The sequence below is a fragment of the Oncorhynchus keta genome, chromosome 22 (genome assembly GCF_023373465.1).
Source record: "Oncorhynchus keta strain PuntledgeMale-10-30-2019 chromosome 22, Oket_V2, whole genome shotgun sequence".
NCBI lineage: Eukaryota > Metazoa > Chordata > Actinopteri > Salmoniformes > Salmonidae > Oncorhynchus > Oncorhynchus keta.
The window spans coordinates 43,006,034-43,030,809 of NC_068442.1; the positions used below are offsets into that span (position 1 = coordinate 43,006,034).

The 24,776-nt window shown below is 45.0% G+C and overlaps 1 protein-coding gene across 2 annotated transcripts in view; it reads left to right on the top strand.

Annotated features, from left to right (window-relative positions):
- The window catches only part of LOC118400675 (inaD-like protein), a 309,349-nt gene that overhangs the window by 182,928 nt on the left and 101,645 nt on the right, over nt 1–24,776 (top strand). For both annotated transcript variants that reach the window (XM_052475280.1, XM_052475281.1), the window contains one exon: nt 20,519–20,715. In XM_052475280.1, coding sequence (XP_052331240.1) covers nt 20,519–20,715 — 197 coding nt within the window. The remainder of the gene's footprint in view (nt 1–20,518; nt 20,716–24,776) is intronic.

Genomic DNA, 24,776 nt, shown 5'->3' on the forward strand with positions numbered 1-24,776 from the left:
TCCTCATGTCAGTATTTAAAAATATCTATGATCTTTAACTCTGTGGAGAGAGAGGGATGGAAAGGGGGACAGTGGCTGGGCTGTATTCTGATGCCACACCTATTATCCATAGAAACCATGTCTTTTGTTCAGGGAAAGGCCAGAGTCCCACTTCTGCCATTGTTTTGCATCCAACCATTCTGATCAGTACAGCTTCAGTATGCTAAACTAACTCACATTCTGGGTCACTGACTCCCTACTGTAGGTGTCCAGGGAAGTGGATACTTATTGTAGAGAGATGGCAGTTATGTGTTTTTTTACATTTGTATAGTGTGTTCTCCCTTCCAGCAAGAAGACAGTGAATCAACAAACATTAAACACCAGAGGACAACTACAATGTATCAATTTATGGACATGAGGTGCTTTTACACCTGCATTGTTTGCTGTTTGGGGTTTTAGGCTGGGTTTTTGTACAGCACTTTGAGATATCAGCTGATGTACGAAGGGCTATATAAATAAATTTGATTTGATTTGATTTGATGAGGTGTTTTGTCATGAGTTCACTGGATTGGGTTTGTTTTGATTTTCTGTGTGTGTGTGTGTGTGTGTGTGTGTGTGTGTGTGTGTGTGTGTGTGTGTGTGTGTGTGTGTGTGTGTGTGTGTGTGTGTGTGTGTGTGTGTGTGTGTGTGTGTGTGTGTGTGTGTGTGTGTGTGTGGGCACCTGTGTGTGCGTATGTGTTCCTCTGTAATTGAGGAATCAGTGTGTGACAGTGTCAACACTCTAGAGGCTGAGCAACGCTCCATGTGTTATACACCCCCTACTGTGTCTGTGTGTCATCTTTGGTTTCGGGGGAGGTTAATTCCTATAACTCATTGGCACTGGCAGTTCTATTTACAAACAAGTGCAAGGGGCTGTAGTGTCCGACTGTTGGCGCTATCATGCCAACTCCCTGCCACTCATTGTCATGACTTGATAATGACAGCAAACAAGTTTCAATGTCACGTGCACAAGTACAGTGAAATGTCTTTCTTGTAAACTGTAAGGTCACGAACTGAGCTGGGGCCAGACTACAGGGGCTGTACTTCTGACTGGAAACTAAAGTTACAGATTATGCCTTTAACAAATGTACAGTTGAAGTCAGAAGTTTACATACACCTTAGCTAAATACATTTAAACTCAGTTTTTCACAATTCCTGACATTTAATCCCAGTAACAATTCCCTGTTTTAGGTCAGTTGGTGATAGAGGAATTCTAAATTCCTGTATGTTTTATAGCCAAAACCAAATTCGCACTCATTTCTAATTCATCAATGAGTTGTAAAGTTCATTAATTATGCATGAAGTAGATTGAGACCAGTCTTAAAAGCCAAAGGTAACAGCGTTTATTTCAAGAGAGTACTGACCCAAAATACAAAGAACATTACATTTTAAAGAGAGAACATAAAATGACATCATCAGTTTCACACACTCTCCCATCCCCACAATATATCAGTGTCTACAGGTCTGGAAATCTTCTTCTACTCCCCTCATAAAACTACATTCCAAACTGTCTAAAAGATATACTTTTCTCCACTAATGGAACACAACCCAAAAATTCTTATCTGTCTGAAAAGCTATACCATCTCTCCCCCTTAAACCCGCAAGGTACAGACAATTAATTTGTTTTTACTTACATTTTCAGTAACAGCTTAACCAAGAGCCCATACGTTTCATATCATAACATAATAGTATTAGAATAAATGGTTCTAATCAAGAATGTATACATAATTAATCATTTCAACTATAATTTCCTCTAACAGTTGGGATCACCACTTTATTTTAAGAATGTGAAATGTCAGAATAATCGTAGAGAATTATTTGTCAGCTTTTATTTCTTTCATGACATTCCCAGTGGGTCAGACATTTACATACACTCAATTAGTATTTGGTAGCATTGCCTTTAAATTGTTTAACTTGCTTCAAACGTTTCAAGTAGCCTTCCACAAGCTTCCCACAATACGTTTTGTGAATTTTGGTCCATTCCTCCTGACAGAGATGGTGTAACTGAGTCAGGTTTGTAGGCCTCCTCGCTCGCACACACTTTTTCAGTTCTGCCCACACATTTTCTATAGGATTGAGGTCAGGGCTTTGTGATGGTCACTCCAATACCTTGACTTTGTTGTCCTTAAGCCATTTTGCCACAACTTTGGTAGTATGCTCGGGGTCATTGTCCATTTGGAAGACCCATTTGCGACCAAGTTTTAACTTCTTGACTGATGTCTTGAGATGTTGCTTCAATATATCCACATCATTTTCCTGCCTCAGGATGCCATCTATTTTGTGAAGTGCACCAGTCCCTCTTGCAGCAAAGCACCCCCACAACATGATGCTGCCACCCCACAACATGATGCTGCCACCCCCGTGCTTCACGGTTGGGATGGTGTTCTTCGGCTTACAAGCTTCCCCCTTTTTCCTCCAAACATAACGATGGTCATTATGGCCAAACAGTTCTATTTTTGTTTCATCAGACCAGAGGACATTTCTCCAAAAAGTACGATCTTATCCCCATGTCCAGTTGCAAACCGTAGTCTGGCTTTTTTATGGCGGTTTTGGAGCAGTGGCTTCTTGCTGAGCGGCCTTTCAGGTTATGTCAATGTAGGGCTCGTTTTACCTGTTTCCTCCAGCATCTTCACAAGGTCCTTTGCTGTTGTTCTGCGATTGATTTGCACTTTTTGTACCAAAATACGTTCATCTCTAGGAGACGGAACACGTCTCCTTCCTGAGCGGTATGCCGGCTGCGTGGCCCCAGGGTGTTTTATACTTGTGTACTATTATTTGTACAGATGAACATGGTACCTTCAGGCATTTGGAAATTGCTCCCAAGGATGAACCAGACATGTTGAGGTCTACCATTTTTTTTCTGAGGCCTTGACTGATTTCTTTAGATTTTCCCATGATATCAAGCAAAGAGGCACTGAGTTTGAAGGAAGGCCTTGAAATACATCCACAGGTACACCTCCAATTGACTCAAATTATGCCAATTAGCCTATCAGAAGCTTCTAAAGCCATGACATCATCTTCTGGAATTTTCCAAGCTGTTTAAAGGCAGGGTCAACTTAGTGTACGTAAACTTCTGACCCACTGGAATTGTGATACAGTGAATTTTAAGTTAAATAATCTGTCCCTAAACAATTGTGGAAAAATTACTCATGTCATGCACAAAGTAGTCACCCGCGCTAACCTACTTGCCAAAACTATAGTTTGTTAACAAGAAATGTGTGGAGTTGTTGAAAACAAGCTTTAATGACTCCAACATAAGTATGTAAACTTTCGAGTTCAACTGTATCCGGGTTGGAGCGAGCGGTCGCATCCGCATTTCGCTCCGCAGGTAGTATAACTTTTTCATTACATTTCATTACATTTCATTATAGTACAACGGTTTGATTTGTCTAATCTTAGCAATTTCTTCTTAGCTAGCTACATAGCCGTCTTTGTATCAAAGATAATTGCGTAATTATCGTATTTCGTCGTCCTAACGTAGTCTTCACTGCTCTGCCCAGCAGCTAGCCAGCTAGCAAACGTCCACCGATTAGCAGCACTGTAGAAACTATTACACTCAACTGAACGACTTGATTAGTGTAGTGTTAGCTAGCTACATAGCTGTCTTTGCTGTCTTCGTATCCAAGATAATTGTGTAGTCTTAGAGTGATTATCTTAATTTACCGAGGTTAGCTAGCCAGCTATTTGTCGTCCTTAACGTAGGAGACACTGCTAGCTAGCCAACAGCTAGCCAACGTCTTCTGAATAGAACTCAACAACCCGGTCGCATTCCGCTTCGCTCCACAGGTAGTATCACATTTTCATTTAATTTCATTACAGTTGATTTGATTTGTTTGATCGTAGCTAGCTACATAGCTAGCTACATAGCCGTCTTCGTATCAAAGATAATTGTGTAGTCTAGAGCGATTTTCTAGGTTAGCTAGCCAGCTATTGTCGTTCTTTTAACGCAACGTAACGTAATCAACACTGCTAGCTAGCCAGCTAGCCCCCGAATAGCAGCACTGTAGAAACTATTACACTCAACGGAACGACTTGATTAGTGTAGTGTCAACAACGCAGCCACTGCCAGCTAGCCTACAAAGTCAACAACGCAGCCACTGCCAGCTAGCCTACTTCAGCAGTACTGTATCATTTTAATAATTTTAGTCAATAAGATTCTTGCTACGTAAGCTTAACTTTCTGAACATTCGAGACGTGTAGTCCACTTGTCATTCCAATCTCCTTTGCATTAGCGTAGCCTCTTCTGTAGCCTGTCAACTATGTGTCTGTCTATCCCTGTTCTCTCCTCTCTGCACAGACCATACAAACGCTCCACACCGCGTGGCCGCGGCCACCCTAATCTGGTGGTCCCAGCGCGCACGACCCACGTGGAGTTCCAGGTCTCCGGTAGCCTCTGGAACTGCCGATCTGCGGCCAACAAGGCAAAGTTCATCTCAGCCTATGCCTCCCTCCAGTCCCTCGACTTCTTGGCACTGACGGAAACATGGATCACCACAGATAACACTGCCACTCCTACTGCTCTCTCTTCGTCCGCCCACGTGTTCTCGCACACCCCGAGAGCTTCTGGTCAGCGGGGTGGTGGCACCGGGATCCTCATCTCTCCCAAGTGGTCATTCTCTCTTTCTCCCCTTACCCATCTGTCTATCGCCTCCTTTGAATTCCATGCTGTCACAGTTACCAGCCCTTTCAAGCTTAACATCCTTATCATTTATCGCCCTCGGAGAGTTCATCAATGAGCTTGATGCCTTGATAAGCTCCTTTCCTGAGGACGGCTCACCTCTCACAGTTCTGGGCAACTTTAACCTCCCCACGTCTACCTTTGACTCATTCCTCTCTGCCTCCTTCTTTCCACTCCTCTCCTCTTTTGACCTCACCCTCTCATCTTCCCCCCCTACTCACAAGGCAGGCAATACGCTCGACCTCATCTTTACTAGATGCTGTTCTTCCACTAACCTCATTGCAACTCCCCTCCAAGTCTCCGACCACTACCTTGTATCCTTTTCCCTCTCGCTCTCATCCAACACTTCCCACACTGCCCCTACTCGGATGGTATCGCGCCGTCCCAACCTTCGCTCTCTCTCCCCCGCTACTCTCTCCTCTTCCATCCTATCATCTCTTCCCTCTGCTCAAACCTTCTCCAACCTATCTCCTGATTCTGCCTCCTCCAACCTATCTCCTGATTCTGCCTCCTCAACCCTCCTCTCCTCCCTTTCTGCATCCTTTGACTCTCTATGTCCCCTATCCTCCAGGCCGGCTCGGTCCTCCCCTCCCGCTCCGTGGCTCGACGACTCATTGCGAGCTCACAGAACAGGGCTCCGGGCAGCCGAGCGGAAATGGAGGAAAACTCGCCTCCCTGCGGACCTGGCATCCTTTCACTCCCTCCTCTCTACATTTTCCTCCTCTGTCTCTGCTGCTAAAGCCACTTTTTACCACTCTAAATTCCAAGCTTCTGCCTCTGACCCTAGGAAGCTCTTTGCCACCTTCTCCTCCCTCCTGAATCCTCCTCCCCTCCCCCTCCTCCCTCTCTGCAGATGACTTCGTCAACCATTTTGAAAAGAAGGTCGACTACATCCGATCCTCGTTTGCTAAGTCAAACAACACCGCTGGTTCTGCTCACACTGCCCTACCCTGTGCTCTGACCTCTTTCTCCCCTCTCTCTCCAGATGAAATCTCGCGTCTTGTGACGGCCGGCCGCCCAACAACCTGCCCGCTTGACCCTATCCCCTCCTCTCTTCTCCAGACCATTTCCGGAGACCTTCTCCCTTACCTCACCTCGCTCATCAACTCATCCCTGACCGCTGGCTACATCCCTTCCGTCTTCAAGAGAGCGAGAGTTGCACCCCTTCTGAAAAAACCTACACTCGATCCCTCCGATGTCATCAACTACAGACCAGTATCCCTTCTTTCTTTTCTCTCCAAAACTCTTGAACGTGCCGTCCTTGGCCAGCTCTCCCGCTATCTCTCTCAGAATGACCTTCTTGATCCAAATCAGTCAGGTTTCAAGACTAGTCATTCAACTGAGACTGCTCTTCTCTGTATCACGGAGGCGCTCCGCACCGCTAAAGCTAACTCTCTCTCCTCTGCTCTCATCCTTCTAGACCTATCGGCTGCCTTCGATACTGTGAACCATCAGATCCTCCTCTCCACCCTCTCCGAGTTGGGCATCTCCGGCGCGGCCCACGCTTGGATTGCGTCCTACCTGACAGGTCGCTCCTACCAGGTGGCGTGGCGAGAATCTGTCTCCTCACCACGCGCTCTCACCACTGGTGTCCCCCAGGGCTCTGTTCTAGGCCCTCTCCTATTCTCGCTATACACCAAGTCACTTGGCTCTGTCATAACCTCACATGGTCTCTCCTATCATTGCTATGCAGACGACACACAATTAATCTTCTCCTTTCCCCCTTCTGATGACCAGGTGGCGAATCGCATCTCTGCATGTCTGGCAGACATATCAGTGTGGATGACGGATCACCACCTCAAGCTGAACCTCTGCAAGACGGAGCTGCTCTTCCTCCCGGGGAAGGACTGCCCGTTCCATGATCTCGCCATCACGGTTGACAACTCCACTGTGTCCTCCTCCCAGAGCGCTAAGAACCTTGGCGTGATCCTGGACAACACCCTGTCGTTCTCAACTAACATCAAGGCGGTGGCCCATCTCCCGTCTGGATTACTGCAACTCGCTGTTGGCTGGGCTCCCTGCCTGTGCCATTAAACCCCTACAACTCATCCAGAACGCCGCAGCCCGTCTGGTGTTCAATCTTCCCAAGTTCTCTCACGTCACCCCGCTCCTCCGCTCTCTCCACTGGATTCCAGTTGAAGCTCGCATCCGCTACAAGACCACGGTGCTTGCCTACGGAGCTGTGAGGGGAACGGCACCTCAGTACCTCCAGGCTCTGATCAGGCCCTACACCCAAACAAGGGCACTGCGTTCATCCACCTCTGGCCTGCTCGCCTCCCTACCACTGAGGAAGTACAGTTCCCGCTCAGCCCAGTCAAAACTGTTCGCTGCTCTGGCCCCCAATGGTGGAACAAACTCCCTCACGACGCCAGGACAGCGGAGTCAATCACCACCTTCCGGAGACACCTGAAACCCCACCTCTTTAAGGAATACCTAGGATAGGATAAGTAATCCTTCTCACCCCCCTTTTAAGATTTAGATGCACTATTGTAAAGTGACTGTTCCACTGGATGTCATAAGGTGAATGCACCAATTTGTAAGTCGCTCTGGATAAGAGCGTCTGCTAAATGACTTAAATGTAAAAAAATGTATCTGACATGTGTAATGCATTACTTTTGACCAGAAGTAGGCACACACTGACACACACACACTGAGAGACACACACTGTCACGCCCTGACCATAGAGAGCCCTCGGTCCGGAGCTTCCGGCCCGGTCCGACCCAGCTCCATTTTTTTATTTTTTATTTCACCTTTATTTAACCAGGTAGGCTAGTTGAGAACAAGTTCTCATTTGCAACTGCGACCTGGCCAAGATAAAGCATAGCAGTGTGAACAGACAACACAGAGTTACACATGGAGTAAACAATTAACAAGTCAATAACACAGTAGGAAAAAGAAAAAGGGGGAGTCTATATACATTGTGTGCAAAAGGCATGAGGAGGTAGGCGAATAATTACAATTTTGCAGATTAACACTGGAGTGATCAATGACAAGATGGTCATGTACAGGTAGAGATATTGGTGTGCAAAAGAGCAGAAAAGTAAATAAATAAAAACCGTATGGGGATGAGGTAGGTAAAAATGGGTGGGCTATTTACCGATAGACTATGTACAGCTGCAGCGATCGGTTAGCTGCTCAGATAGCAGATGTTTGAAGTTGGTGAGGGAGATAAAAGTCTCCAACTTCAGCGATTTTTGCAATTCGTTCCAGTCACAGGCAGCAGAGAACTGGAACGAAAGGCGGCCAGATGAGGTGTTGGCTTTAGGGATGATCAGTGAGATACACCTGCAGGAGCGCGTGCTACGGATGGGTGTTGCCATCGTGACCAGTGAACTGAGATAAGGCGGAGCTTTACCTAGCATGGACTTGTAGATGACCTGGAGCCAGTGGGTCTGGCGACGAATATGTAGCGAGGGCCAGGCGACTAGAGCATACAAGTCGCAGTGGTGGGTGGCATAAGGTGCTTTAGTGACAAAACGGATGGCACTGTGATAAACTGCATCCAGTTTGCTGAGTAGAGTGTTGGAAGCCATTTTGTAGATGACGTCGCCTATCGGTAGGATAGTCAGTTTTACTAGGGTAAGTTTGGCGGCGTGAGTGAAGGAGGCTTTGTTGCGAAATAGAAAGCCGACTCTTGATTTGATTTTCGATTGGAGATGTTTGATATGAGTCTTGAAGGAGAGTTTACAGTCTAGCCAGACACCTAGGTACTTATAGATGTCCACATATTCAAGGTTGGAACCATCCAGGGTGGTGATGCTGGTCAGGCGTGCGGGTGCAGGCAGCGAACGGTTGAAAAGCATGCAATTGGTTTTACTAGCGTTTAAGAGCAGTTGGAGGCCACGGAAGGAGTGTTGTATGGCATTGAAGCTCGTTTGGAGGTTAGATAGCACAGTGTCCAAGGACAGGCCGGAAGTATATAGAATGGTGTCGTCTGCGTAGAGGTGGATCAGGGAATCGCCCGCAGCAAGAGCAACATCATTGATATATACAGAAAAAAGAGTCGGCCCGAGGATTGAACCCTGTGGCACCCCCATAGAGACTGCCAGAGGACCGGACAGCATGCCCTCCGATTTGACACACTGAACTCTGCAAAGTAATTGGTGAACCAGGCAAGGCAGTCATCCGAAAAACCGAGGCTACTGAGTCTGCCGATAAGAATATGGTGATTGACCGAGTCGAAAGCCTTGGCTAGGTCGATGAAGACGGCTGCACAGTACTGTCTTTTATCGATGGCGGTTATGATATCGTTTAGTACCTTGAGCGTGGCTGAGGTGCACCCGTGACCGGCTCGGAAACCCGATTGCACAGCGGAGAAGGTACGGTGGGATTCGAGATGGTCAGTGACCTGTTTGTTGACTTGGCTTTCGAAGACCTTAGATAGGCAGGGCAGGATAGATATAGGTCTGTAACAGTTTGGGTCCAGGGTGTCTCCCCCTTTGAAAAAGGGGATGACTGCGGCAGCTTTCCAATCCTTGGGGATCTCAGACGATATGAAAGAGATGTTGAACAGGCTGGTAATAGGGGTTGCGACAATGGCGGTGGATAGTTTCAGAAATAGAGGGTCCAGATTTTCAAGCCCAGCTGATTTGTACGGGTCCAGGTTTTGCAGCTCTTTCAGAACATCTGCTATCTGGATTTGGGTAAAGGAGAACCTGGAGAGGCTTGGGCGAGTAGCTGCGGGGGGGCGGAGCTGTTGGCCGAGGTTGGAGTAGCCAGGCGGAAGGCATGGCCAGCCGTTGAGAAATGCTTGTTGAAGTTTTCGATAATCATGGATTTATCGGTGGTGACCGTGTTACCTAGCCTCAGTGCATTGGGCAGCTGGGAGGAGGTGCTCTTGTTCTCCATGGACTTCACAGTGTCCCAGAACTTTTTGGAGTTGGAGCTACAGGATGCAAACTTCTGCCTGAAGAAGCTGGCCTTAGCTTTCCTGACTGACTGCGTGTATTGGTTCCTGACTTCCCTGAACAGTTGCATATCGCAGGGACTATTCGATGCTATTGCAGTCCATGGCCGGAGCCCTCCTTTGCACCAATGCCCAGTCCAGGCACTGCGTTCAGTTCCGCCCCAAGGCCGGAGCCTTCCTCTGCACCGGTGCCCAGTCAAGAGCCCGTGGTTCTCTATGGTGTAGTAGGTCAGGGTGTGACTAGGGGGTGATCTAGTATATATATTTCTATGTTGGTGCTAATGTGGTTCCCAAGTAGAGGCAGCTGTTTATTGTTGAATCTGATTGGGGATCATATTTAGGTAGATATCTCCCCACCTGTGTTTTGTGGGATATTGAGTGTTGGTTAGTGTGTTTGGGCACTACTTCCTCAAGTTAAGTTTTGTTATGTTGTTTTATTAGTTTCACTTAAATGGCATATATATTAAATAAATATGTGGAACTATACTCACGCTGCACCTTGGTCTACTCATTTCCAAGATCGTAACACACACACACACTACACACAGACATTCTCTCTCACTCACTCACTCACTCACTCACTCACTCACTCACTCACTCACTCACTCACTCACTCACTCGCGCACTCACACACACCGGCCCTTCTGAGATGAGTGACCACTAATTAAGCCAGCAGCAGCTGTCCTGCCTCCCACACTGTTCCAATAGTGCTCCTTAACTGTGTGCGTTTGCGTGTGTGTGCCTCAAGGTCACAAAGAGTTCACGGTTGGTATTCTTATCAAAACTAAATTAAATGTCAATTAACCATTTTTAAAGAATGTGGATTTGACCTAAATTTGATTCTTCATACTCAGAATGTCAACAAGACATGTCAACACTAAAATAACAATCCACCTTTGACCTTTTGCTCTTTGCCACTGTTTTCTACTCAATGCAGATGTCGATCCCCAAAATCAAACAGCAGACTGAGATTAAAGCCTCTGCTGCCATCATGACTCAAATATCAAATGGTGATTAAGAAGAAAGACGTTTCGGACCAGTTCCCTGCACTTTACAGCTCTATTTTCACAATCTTCCCTTTCTCACTATCCCCCTCTCTCTTCATCCCTCTATCTGTCAACATTTCTCTGCCTGCCTTCTTTCCGGTCTCCCCTTTCTCACTATCCCCCTCTCTCTTCATCCCTCTATCTGTCAACATTTCTCTGCCTGCCTTCTTTCCAGTCTCCCCTTTCTCACTATCCCCCTCTCTCTTCATCCCTCTATCTGTCAACATTTCTCTGCCTGCCTTCTTTCCAGTCTCCCCTTTCTCACTATCCCCCTCTCTCTTCATCCCTCTATCTGTCAACATTTCTCTGCCTGCCTTCTTTCCGGTCTCCCCTTTCTCACTATCCCCCTCTCTCTTCATCCCTCTATCTGTCAACATGTCTCTGCCTGCCTTCTTTCCAGTCTCCCCTTTCTCACTATCCCCCTCTCTCTTCATCCCTCTATCTGTCAACATTTCTCTGCCTGCCTTCTTTCCGGTCTCCCCTTTCTCACTATCCCCCTCTCTCTTCATCCCTCTATCTGTCAACATTTCTCTGCCTGCCTTCTTTCCAGTCTCCCCTTTCTCAACTCATCCACTTTCTTCTAACTCTTTCTTTCCCTTTAGTTTCTCTGTCTTTCTCCCTCCCAACTCACCACCCTTGATCTCTTTTCCCCTCTTCCTACTTTTCTCCACATTTACTATAAGTCTCTCTCCCTCTTTTCCCTCCTTCCCTGCCTCTTTTCTCCTGTTCTCTCATCCTACCTTTTTTTTCTCAACCCATCCATACGTACTACCTCTAAAGTCTCTCTCTCTCTTCCTCTTTTCCCTCGTTCCCTCTGTTTCTGACCTCCTTTACTCTCATGGAGTGTTTCTCTCCCCCTCCTTTTTATTGGTTGGAATTGATGAACCTCTTGGGACTTTTAATTACTCTTCTTATAGCGTGACAGGAATGAAAGCCTTCTCTCTCGCTCTCTCTGTTTCTCTCTCCCTCCCTGTTTTCTTTCTCTTTGTCTCTCTCTTTCACTCCCTCTCGTTCTCTCTCTCTTTTCCCCTCTCTCACCACTGTAAAAAAAAAATGTTTTTATTTTCTATCTCTGTTCTCTCACCTTCCTCTGTCTCTCCCCCTCCTTCTCTAAGTGCCTAAAGAAAGTATTCACACCCCTTGTACTTACAGCCTGAATTTAAAATGGATTAAATTGTCCTCAACCCAATTGAGATGGTTTGGGATGAGTTGGACCACAGAGTGAAGGAAAAGCAGCCAACAAGCGCTCAGAATATGTTGGAACTCCTTCAAGACTGTTGGAAGCTGGTTGAGAGAATGCCAAGAGTGTGAAAAGCTGTCAAAACAAATGGTAGCAACTTTGAAGAATCTCAAATATAAAATATATTTTCATTTGTTTAACACTTTTTTGAGTACTACATGATTCCATATGTGTTATTGAGCAGGCCGTTTAGTCATCCAAGCTACTCAATACTGCCCCCCAGCCATAAGAAGTTAATGAGCATTTCTCCTTTGCCAAGATAATCCATCCACCTGACAGGTGTGGCATATCAAGAAGCTGATTAAACAGCATGATTATTACAAAGGCGCACCTTTTGCTGGGGACAATAAAAGGCCACTCTAACATTTGCAGTTTTGTCACACAACACAATGCCACAGATGTCTCAAGTTTTGAGGGAGATGCAATTGGCATGCTGACTGCAGGAATGTCCACCAGCGCTTTTGCCAGAGAATTTAATGTTAATTTCTCTACCATAAGGCTCCTCCAACGTCATTTTAGAGAATTTGGCAGTACGTCCAACCGGCCTCACAACCGCAGACCACATGTAACCAGCCCAGGATCTCCACATCCGACTTCTTCACTTGGGGGATCATCTGAGACCAGCCATCCGGACAACTGATGAAACTGTGGGATTGAACAACCAAAGAAGTTCTGCACAAATGGTCAGTAACCGTCTCAGGAAAGATTATCTACATGGGTCAACACCAGGGCTGATCCTGCGTTCAGAAAGTATTCAGACCCCTTGACTTTCTTCTAATTCCTAATTGTTTTCCGTCATCAATCTACACACACGACCCCATTATGACAAAGCAAAAACAGATTTTTAGAAACGTTTGTAAATGTATACAAAAGCAAAAATAGAATTATCACATTTACATAAGAATTCAGACCCTTTACTTTGAAGCACCTTTGGCAGCGATAACAGTCTTGAGTCTTCTTGGGTATGACGCTACAAGCTCCCATTCCTCTCTGCACATCTTCTCAAGCTCTGCCAGGTTGGATGGGGAGCTTTGCTGCATAGCTATTTTCAGGTCTCTCCAGAGATGTTCGATCGAGTTGAAGTCCGGGCTCTGGCTGGGCCACTCAAGGACATTCAGAGTCTTGTCCCGAAGCCACTCCTGCATTGTCTTGGCTGTGTGCTTAGGGACGTTGTCTTGTTTGAAGGTGAACATTTGCCCCCAGTCTGAAGTCATGAGCGCTCTTGAGCAGGTTTTCATCAAGGATCTCTGTACTTTGCTCAGTTAATCTTTCCCTCGATCCTGACTATTCTCCCAGTCCCTGCCGCTGACAAACATTCCCACAGCATGATGCTGCCGTCACCACGCTTCACCGTAGGGATGGTGCCAGGTTTCCTCCATACATGACGCTTGGCATTCAAGCCAAAGAGTAAAATCTTGGTTCCATCAGACCAGAGAATCTTGTTTCTCATGGTTTGAGAGTCCTTTAGGTGCCTTTTGACTGTCATGTGCCTTTTACTGACGAGTGGCTTTCGTCTGGCCACTCTACCATAAAGGCCTGATTTGGTGGAGTGCTGCAGAGATGGTGGTCCTTCTGGAAGGTTCTCCCTCTCCACAGAGGAACTCTGGAGCTTTGTCAGAGTGACCATTGGGTTCTTGGTAACCTTCTCCCCGATTGCTCAGTTTGGCCTGGTGGACAGCTCTAGGAAGAGTCTAGGTGGTTCCAAACTTCTTTCATTTAAGAATGATGGAGGCCACTGTGTTCTTGAGGACCTTTAATGCTGCAGACATTTTTTGGTACCCTTCCACAGTTCTGTGCTCGACACAATCCTGTCTCGGAGCTCTACGGACAATTCCTTCGACCTCAAGCCTTGGCTTTTGCTCTGACATGCACTTTCAACTGTGGGACCTGATATAGACAGGTGTGTGCCTTTCCAAATCATGTCCAATCAATTGAATGTACCACAGGTGGACTCCAATTAATTTGTAGAAACATTGTAATGATGATCAATGGAAACAGGATGCACCTGAGCTCAATTTTGAGTCTCATAGCAAAGGGTCTGAATATTTATGTAAGTAAGCTATCTCTGTTTTTATTTTCAATGCATTTTTCTAAAAGCTTGTTTTCACCTTGTCATTATGGTTTGTTGTGTGTAGATAGATTTTTTTTATTAAATCCATTTTATAATAAGGCTGTAACATAACAAAATGTGGAAAAGGGGAAGGGGTCTTAATACATTCCGAATGCATTGTACGTGCTCATCTTCATCCTCATCACCAGCATCTTGACTTTACTGCAGTTCGGTGTCGTTACCAACTTCAGTGGACAAATGCTCACCTTCGATGGCCGCTGGCACGCTGGAGAAGTGTGCTCCTTACGGATGAATCACGGTTTCAACTGTATCACATGTATAGTGTTGTGTGGGCGAGCGGTTTGCTGTTGTCAACGTTGTGAACAGAGTGCACCATGGTGGCTTTAGGGTTATGGTATGGGCAGGCATAAGCTACGGATAACTAACACAATTGCATTTTATTGATAGAAATTTGAATGCACAGAGATACTGTGACGAGATCGTAAGGCCCATTGTCTTCCATTCATCTGCCGCCTTCACTTCATGGTTCAGCATGATAATGCACGGTCACAAGGATCTGTACATGATTCCTGGAAGCTGAACATGTCCCAGTTCTTCCATGACCTCCATTCTTACCAGACATGTTACCCATTGAGCATGTTTGGGATGCTCTGGATCAACGTGTACAACAGCGCGATCCAGTTCCCTTCCAATATCCAGCAACTTCGCACAGCCATTGAAGAGGAGTGGGACAACTTTCTACAGGACACAATCAACAGCCTGAACTCTATACAAAGGAGATATGTCGCGCTGCGTGAGTCAAATGGTGGTCAGACCAGATACTGACTGGTTTTCTGAATTTATGTATCTGTGACCAACTGATGCATATCTGTATTCCCAGTCATGTGAAAGCCGTAGATCAGTGTAGTTATTGTAGTTATGTAGTTATTTAATTTGACTGATTTTCTCATAATGAACTGTATGTAACTCAATTAAATCTTAAAAATTGTTGCATGTTGTGCATTTTTGTTCAATGAAAATCTACAGCAAGACAAGAAAATGGTTGTCTAGCAATGATTAACATCCAATTTGACAGAAGTTTAAGAATTTTGTAAAGAATAATGGGCAAATGTTGCACAATTTTTATTTTTTTACCTTTATTACATTAGGCAAGTCAGTTAAGAACAAATTCTTATTTACAATGACGGCCTACCTTGGCCAAACCCGGACGACACTGGGCCTATTGTGCGCCACCCAATGGGACTCCCAATCACGACCGGATGTGATACAGCCTGGATTCAAACCAGGGTCTGTAGTGACGCCTCTTGCACTGAGATGCAGTGACTTAGAACGCTGCGCCACTCGGGAGCTACAATCCAGGTGTAGAAAGCTCTTAGAGACTTACCCAGAAAGAGTCACAGCTGTTATCGCTGCCAAAGTTGCTTCTACAAAGTATTGACTCAGGAGTGAAAACTTATGTAAATGAAATATTTCTGTGTTTCATTTTCAATACATTTCCCAAAATTTCTAAAAACATGTTTTCATTTTGTTATTATGGGGTATTGTGTATAGATGGGTGAGGGAAAAAATTACATAATCCATTTTAAATTCAGGATGTAACACAACAAATGTTGGAATAAGTCAAAGAGTATGAATATTTTCTGAAGGCACTGTGTCTCTCGCTCTCTTGCCCTTTCATGTTCACTGTGTGACAGCTGCAGGTTTTGATGCAAAACAGGAGTTGAAACACTATGCTGGGCAGAAATACAAAGAAAGAGAGAAGAGAGGAAGGGGTGGTCTGAGCCAAATAAAGACCTGTATATACAGTACCTCTGCTGATTGGACGATTGGGTAATGGATAAACGATGGGGAAATCACTGTGCAATGGATTGGGTGGAAGAGTGGCTTTTTACAAGGTGTTGCAGCACCTTACACAAACACACACACACACACACACACACACACACACATACAGCGTACATGCACAGGGGTTGTTTGATCAGAAGATTTGAATCTCATTCTTTTGATTGGCATCTGCCTTTGAGTGTCATCTAATATGATCCTTTCATGAAAGATGGGTAGATCTTAAATGGGAGACACACAGAGGAGTTTAAGTCTGGACCTCCGCTCTACCCAGACCTTTAGCTGTGGACAGAGAGGGGAAGAGCAAAGATAGAGAGGGAGGACAGATAAGAGAGGGAGGACAAATAAGAGAGAGAGGACAGATAAGAGAGGAAGAGCAAATACAATAGGAGAAGAAAGTGAGAACAGATGAGATTGGAGAGGAGCGGAGGACAGATAAAATAGGAGAAGAGGAATAGGACAGATGAGAAGAGGAATAGGACAGATAAGATGGGAGAAGAGGAATAGGACAGATAAGATGGGAGAAGAGGAATAGGACAGATAAGATGGGAGAAGAGGAATAGGACAGATAAGATGGGAGAAGAGGAATAGGACAGATAAGATGGGAGAAGAGGAATAGGACAGATAAGATAGGAGAAGAGGAATAGGACAGATAAGATGGGAGAAGAGGAATAGGACAGATAGGAGAAGAGAGAGAGGACAGATAAGAGAGGCATGTGGTCAGCCAGGCCATCCCTCCCTAAACCAGAGGATTACAGAAAGGAACAGCTAGTGTAGAAGCCTTTCTTCAGTAACCTAGGGCTGGGCGATATGGCCAAAATATCATATCACTGTATTTTTCAAAATGTGTATTTTGTAAATTTGCTCTATAAGTAGTGTGTGACCCTAGGCTGCATTCTCACCAGACATATCACCCATAAAGCATGTTTGGGATTCTCTGGATTGATGTGTACGACAGCGTGTTCCAGTACCAAATTGATTTGGTACTGGAAGATTTGGTACCAAAGTGATTTAATGGGCCTTCTCCATTCTGATTTGTTTTATGCTGTTCAATTAAACATCAACAAAAAATCATTTTCATCAATTTCTGCATTTCCTGCATTCATTTGAGGTCATTTCCACATTGCCACGTATGGCTGCACGATATTGGCAAAACATCTAGGCCTTATTTTTGTGATTTGACTTCAAATCCAATTTTATTTGTCACATACACATGGTTAGCAGATGTTAATGCGAGTGTAGTGAAATGCTTGTGCTTCTAGTTCCGACAATGCAGTAATAACCAACAAGTAATCTAACCAACAATTCTAAAACTACTGTCTTATACACAGTGTAAGGGGATAAAGAATATGTACATAAGGATATATGAATGAGTGATGGTACAGAGCAGCATAGGCAAGATACAGTAGATGGTATCGAGTACAGTATATACATATGAGATGAGTATGTAAACAAAGTGGCATAGTTAAAGTGGCTAGTGATACATGTATTACATAAGGATGCAGTCGATGATATAGAGTACAGTATATACGTATGCATATGAGATGAATAATGTAGGGTAAGTAACATTATATAAGGTAGCATTGTTTAAAGTGGCTAGTGATATATTTACATCATTACCCATCAATTCCCATTATTAAAGTGGCTGGAGTTGAGTCAGTGTCAGTGTCAGTGTGTTGGCAGCAGCCACTCAATGTTAGTGGTGGCTGTTTAACAGTCTGATGGCCTTGAGATAGAAGCTGTTTTTCAGTCTCTCGGTCCCAGCTTTGATGCACCTGTACTGACCTCGCCTTCTGGATGATAGCGGGGTGAACAGGCAGTGGCTCGGGTGGTTGATGTCCTTGATGATCTTTATGGCCTTCCTGTAACATCGGGTGGTGTAGGTGTCCTGGAGGGCACGTAGTTTGCCCCCGGTGATGCGTTGTGCAGACCTCACTACCCTCTGGAGAGCCTTACGGTTGAGGGCGGAGCAGCTTGATGACGAGCTTGGAGGGTACTATGGTGTTGAATGCCGAGCTGTAGTCGATGAACAGCATTCTCACATAGGTATTCCTCTTGTCCAGATGGGTTAGGGCAGTGTGCAGTGTGGTTGAGGTTGCATCGTCTGTGGACCTATTTGGGCGGTAAGCAAATTGGAGTGGGTCTAGGGTGTCAGGTAGGGTGGAGGTGATATGGTCCTTGACTAGTCTCTCAAAGCACTTCATGATGACGGAAGTGAGTGCTACGGGGCGGTAGTCCTTTAGCTCAGTTACCTTAGCTTTCTTGGGAACAGGAACAATGGTGGCCCTCTTGAAGCATGTGGGAACAGCAGACTGGTATAGGGATTGATTGAATATGTCCGTAAACACACCGGCCAGCTGGTCTGCGCATGTTCTGAGGGCGCGGCTGGGGATGCCGTCTGGGCCTGCAGCCTTGCGAGGGTTAACACGTTTAAATGTCTTACTCACCTCGGCTGCAGTGAAGGAGAGACCGCATGTTTTCGTTGCAGGCCGTGTCAGTGGCACTGTATTGTCCTCAAAGCGGGCAAAAAAGTTATTTAGTCTGCCTGGGAGCAAGACATCCTGGTCCGTGACTGGGCTGGATTTCTTCTTGTCGTCCGTGATTGACTGTAGACCCTGCCACATGCCTCTTGTGTCTGAGGCGTTGAATTGAGATTCTACTTTGTCTCTGTACTGACGCTTAGCTTGTTTGATAGCCTTGCGGAGGGAATAGCTGCACTGTTTGTATTCGGTCATGTTACCAGACACCTTGCCCTGATTAAAAGCAGTGGTTCGCGCTTTCAGTTTCACGTGAATGCTGCCATCAATCCACGGTTTCTGGTTACGGAATGTTTTAATCGTTGCTATGGGAAGGACATCTTCAACGCACGTTCTAATGAACTCGCACACCGAATCAGCGTATTCGTCAATATTGTTATCTGACGCAATACGAAACATATCGCAGTCCACGTGATGGAAGCAGTCTTGGAGTGTGGAGTCAGCTTGGTCGGACCAGCGTTGGACAGACCTCAGCGTGGGAGCCTCTTGTTTTAGTTTCTGTCTGTAGGCAGGGATCTACAAAATGGAGTCGTGGTCAGCTTTTCCGAAAGGGGGGCGGGGCAGGGCCTTATATGCGTCGCAGAAGTTAGAGTAACAATGATCCAAGGTTTTTCCACCCCTGGTTGCGCAATCGATATGCTGATAAAATTTAGGGAGTCTTGTTTTCAGATTAGCCTTGTTAAAATCCCCAGCTACAATGAATGCAGCCTCCGGATAAATGGTTTCCAGTTTGCAAAGAGTTAAATAAAGTTTGTTCAGAGCCATCGATGTGTCTGCTTGGGGGTGTATATGGCTGTGATTATAATCGAAGAGAATTCTCTTGGTAGATAATGCGGTCTACATTTGATTGTGAGGAATTCTAAATCAGGTGAACAGAAGGATTTGAGTTCCTGTATGTTTCTTTCATCACACCATGTCTCGTTAGCCATAAGGCATACGCCCCGCCCCTCTTCTTACCAGAAAGATGTTTGTTTCTGTCGGCGCGATGCGTGGAGAAACCCGTTGGCTGCACCGCCTCGGATAGCGTCTCTCCAGTGAGCCATGTTTCCGTGAAGCAAAGAACGTTACAGTCTCTGATGTCCCTCTGGAATGCTACCCTTGCTCGGATTTCATCAACCTTGTTGTCAAGAGACTGGACATTGGCAAGAAGAATGCTAGGGAGTGGTGCACGGTGTGCCCGTCTCCGGAGTCTGACCAGAAGACCGCCTCGTTTCCCTCTTTTTCAGAGTTGTTTTTTTGGGTCGCTGCATGGGATCCATTCCGTTGTCCTGTTTGAAAGGCAGAACACAGGATCCGCGTCGCGAAAAACATATTCTTGGTCGTACTGATGGTGAGTTGACGCTGATCTTATAGTAGTTCTTCTCGACTGTATGTAATGAAACCTAAGATGACCTGGGGTACTAATGTAAGAAATAACACGTAAAAAAAATAAATAACTGCATAGTTTCCTAGGAACGCGAAGCGAGGCGGCCATCTCTGCCCGCGCCGAAAGTAGTGAAACAAAAAAACGCTTTGATGAACTGTTTGGATCATGGAAATAGAATGATTATTATAATTCTATAGTTAGAATATAATAGTGGGCACTTTGAATACAGTGTTTGACATGACAACGAATGAAAATGCCAGAGAGGAGTTATTGTGACAGTATAGGAACCAAAGTGTTGGTCAGTGTTTCCTAGGGGACCCTATAATCTTTGGCTACATTAAATGTTTTCTCATAGCTACTTCATGTAGCTAACATATTCATGCTTTGCCTAATCCTCTTTGGTTTAGAAAATACTGTTGCACAAACAACTAGCTGATTTAGTCCTCACCATCACTGGTATAATCAGGCTGTATAGCCAGGTACATTTGCTCTGACTCAGTACATTTATTAGCTAACGTGTTATTAGCATTAGTGGCTAACAGGTTTTAGCCACAATTTGCTAAGAGAAGACAAACTAGCTGTTTGCAGATGTAAGAAACACCAACTAATAGTGTTATTATAGAACGCTTGTGTGTGCCGCCTTCATGTGTCTATGTCCAGTATTCAGTCAGGGTGATTACCTTTAAGAACTTTTCTAGTGCGTGTGTAAAACTAGATGTATGGTTGGCACTGTTCTCTTTCACATGTTACTCTCTTCAACACTGAAACATAGAGCATTAGAACTAACACCTCTCTTTTGCTCCTGTCCCCCCAGAGCTGATCAGGTTGCGTTACGGGGAGCTGTGCGGGGAGCTGCTGTGTGTGGAGCTGGACAGGGAACGCCAGGGCCTGGGTCTGAGCCTGGCTGGAAACAAGGACCGCTCCTGCCTCAGCATCTTCGTGGTAGGCATCAGCCCCGGGGGCCCCGCCGCCAAGGACGGACGCATCCGCGTAGGGGACGAGCTGCTGGAGGTGAGGGGGTGCCACACCTAAACACACACACTAGTGATGTGCGGGTCAACTCATAACCCGCAGGCAGCTTTTGGGTCATGAAATATTGTGTGGATGAAGTGTGGGTGGGTTGAATAAAGAGAAAACGATGCATTAAAAATCCATGAATGTCTAATTACTGTGCAGTTGATATCTATAGGATACAGTGAGGTTTATATTTTGTTCTCTGTATCTGGCGTTAGTGTGTAGCCTAACAAATACACGCCAGCTGCCAAATACACGCCAACTGACAAATACACGCCAACTGACAAATACACGCCAACTGACAAATACACGCCAACTGACAAATACACACCAACTGACAAATACACACCAACTGTCAAATACACACCAACTGTCAAATACACGCCAACTGACAAATACACGCCAACTGACAAATACACACCAACTGTCAAATACACGCCAACTGACAAATGCACGCCAACTGACAAATACACACCAACTGACAAATGCACGCCAACTGACAAATACACACCAACTGACAAATACACACCAACTGACAAATACACACCAGCTGACAAATACACACCAACTGACAAATACACGCCAACTGACAAATTCTTTTGGAAAAAGTGAAATGGAGAGTTGAAAATAAATAGGAGGGCCAGAACAGTAGTCTAATGTTTTGGGAAAGATTTGGTGAATAGCAGAGGATGATAGCAGTGCCGGCTATGTTATGTAGGCTGTAATGATTGTGAGGCGCTATACAAATTCAACAGTCACAAGACGGCGACTTCAAAATGGCAGGTCAAGGGAAATGTACTCATAGGCGGGGCGTGAGTTTCCAGTTTGGAAGTGCTAATTTTCACCATAAAAATGTTTATTTTATCATAAAGCATTCCATTCATAACATAACATTTGCAGACTTATGTAAGATAGCCTACTATTCATAATGTGATGAAGATTGGATAGTCATCATTTAGGCAAGAAAGACCTTTCAATGTATGGCTTGAGTGCATAGTGGCCTAGGTTATAGGGTATATCAGATACGTTTCTCTGTACAGAAAACATGTTCCCTTTTATGAACGTATTTCATGCAATTCTACTACACTTTATATGACTGGAGACATTAGCAGAGTCTTTTTTAATACTATAAAAATGACATGGTAGCCTACTCTGCTGACACTGACAAACCGATCAATAAAAACAATGTTGTCTAATCCACATAATAGGCCTAGGAGAAGGGGAGACACAAACACAATATGACGTCCATCTAGCCTGGAAGAGGAAATTCACACGGATCCAACAATAATAAAGACTGAATATACTCACTGGGAAAAAAGGCCGATGCTCTGCGCTAGTGCCAATAAATTAGGCTATACTGTTCGCTTAATTTAGTTGAGAATTTTGATAAGAATAATGGGCAAATGTTGCACAATTACATTTTTTATTTAACCTTTATTTAACTAGGCAAGTCAGTTAAGAACAAATTCTTACTTACAATGACGAACTACCCCGGCCAAACCCGGACGACGCTGGGCCAATTGTGCGCCGCCCTATGGGGACTCCCAATCACGACCGGATGTGATACAGCCTGGATTCAAACCAGGGTCTGTAGTGACGCCTCTTGCACTGAGATGCAGTGACTTAGAACGCTGCGCCACTCGGGAGCTACAATCCAGGTGTAGAAAGCTCTTAGAGACTTACCCAGAAAGACTACAGCTGTAATCGCTGCCAAAGTTGCTTCTACAAAGTATTGACTCGGGAGTGAAAACTTATGTAAACGAGATATTTCTGTGTTTCATTTTCAATACATTTCCCAAAATTTCTAAAAACATGTTTTCATTTTGTTATTGTGAGGGGGAAAAAAATATTTAATCAATTTTAAATTCAGGATGTAACACAACAAATGTTGGAACAAGTCAAATAGTATGAATACTTTCTGAAGGCACTGTGTCTCTCGCTCTCTTGCCCTTTCATGTTCACTGTGTGCAGCTGCAGGTTTTGATGCAAAACAGGAGTTGGAACACTATGCTGGGCAGAAATACAAAGAAAGAGAGAAGAGAGGAAGGGGTGGTCTGAGCCAAATAAAGACCTGTATATACAGTACCTCTGCTGATTGGACGATTGGGTGATGGTTAAACGATGTGATTCGGATGGGGGAATCACTAGCAAATGGATTGGGTGGAAGAGTGGCTTTTTACAATGTGTTGCAGCACCTTACACACACACACACACACACACACACACACACACACACACACACACACACACATACATACAGCGTACATGCACAGGGGTTGTTTGATCAGAAAATTTTAATCTCATTCTTTTGATTGACAGCTGCCTTCGAGGGTCATCTAATATGATCCTTCCATGAAAGATGGGCAGATCTTAAATGGGGGACACACACAGAGGGGTTCAATGCTAAAGAACATCTAGCCGTTCGAGAGCACCCTTACATGCCGATCTATAAATTATGTGTCGGTAATCTAGCATGGTTAGGATGGTCATCTGAATCAGGGTTCATTTGGCAGCTGGGGTGAAAGAGGAGCGATTACAATAGAGGAAACCAAATCTAGATTTAACTTTATCATGCAGCTTTGATATGTGCTGAGAGAAGGACAGTGTACTGTCTAGCCATACTCCCAAGTACTTGTGACTACCTCAAGCTCTAAACCCTCAGAGGTAGTAATCACACCTGTGGGGAGAGGGGCATTCTTCTTACCAAACCACATGACCTTTGTTTTGTAGGTGTTCAGAACAAGGTTAAGGGTAGAGAATGTTTGTTGGACTCTAAGAAAGCTTTGTTGTGGAGCATTTAACACAAAATCCATGGAGGGGCCAGCTGAGTATAAGACTGTATCTGCATATAAATAGATGAGAGAGAGTCCTACTGCCTGAGCTATGTTGTTGGTGTAAATTGAGAAGAGAGTGGGGCCTAGGATTGAGCCTTGGGGTACTCCCTTGGTGACAGGCAGTGGCTGAGACAGCAGATGTTCTGACTTTATACACTGCACTCTTTGAGAGAGGTAGTTAGTAAACCAGGCCAAAGACCCCTCAGAGACACGAGAATGGAATGGTCTACTGTATCAAAAGCTTTGGCCAAGTGAAAAAAAATAGCAGTACAACATTGCTTAGAATCAAGGGCAGTGGTGATATCATTGAGGACCTTTAAGGTTGCAGTGACACGTCCATAACCTGAACGGAAACTAGATTGCATACCAGAGAGAATATTATAGACATCAAGAAAGCCAGTCAGTTGATTATTGACAAGTTTTTCCAACACTTTTGATAAACAAGGCAAAATAGAAATAGGCCTATAACAGTTAGGATCAGCTTGATCTCCCCCTTTAAATAAAGGACGAGAGAGACAGGAGAGACAGATTAAAAAGGTTGGAGATAGGCTTGGCGATGATAGGGGCAGCAACCTTAAAGAAGAAAGGGTCTAAACCACCTGACCCAGTTTCAAGAGCTCCTTTAAAACCTTCGACTGAGTAACTGCCTGCAGGGAGAAACTTTGTAGCGGTTGCAGGGGAAAAAGAGGGAGAAGCATCGTGGATAGTCACATTAGAAAGGGTGGGAGATGTGCAAATGTTGGATGGTAAAGGAGGAATGGCTGAATCAAATAAGAATCCTGACTTAATGAAGTGGTGATGAAAGAGCTCAGCCATGTGCTTCTTGTCAGTAATCAACATTAAGGGACATGGGAAGGTGTGAGGAAGAGGGTTTATTCTCCAGGTCTTTAACCGTTATCCAGAACTTCTTGGGGTTAGACCCACAGAGAGAGAACTGCTCCTTAAAGTAACTAGCTTTGGCCTTCTGGTAGCCTGAGTGCACTTATTTCTCATTTACCTCAATGAGAGCCAGTCAGCCCGAGTATGCGTGCGTGTGCCGAGCCTTTCGCCAAATGCATTTCTTGAGGTGAAGTAATTTCAAGATAACGTTTGAACCAGGGGGTGAACCTGTTTTTAATTCTCATTTTCTTTATAGGGGAGTGTTTAACAATACCACTGAACATATCAAAAAAGGAGGTCCAATAGAGGGGATAAAGCTGATTCTATACCATTTTACAGAGGCTA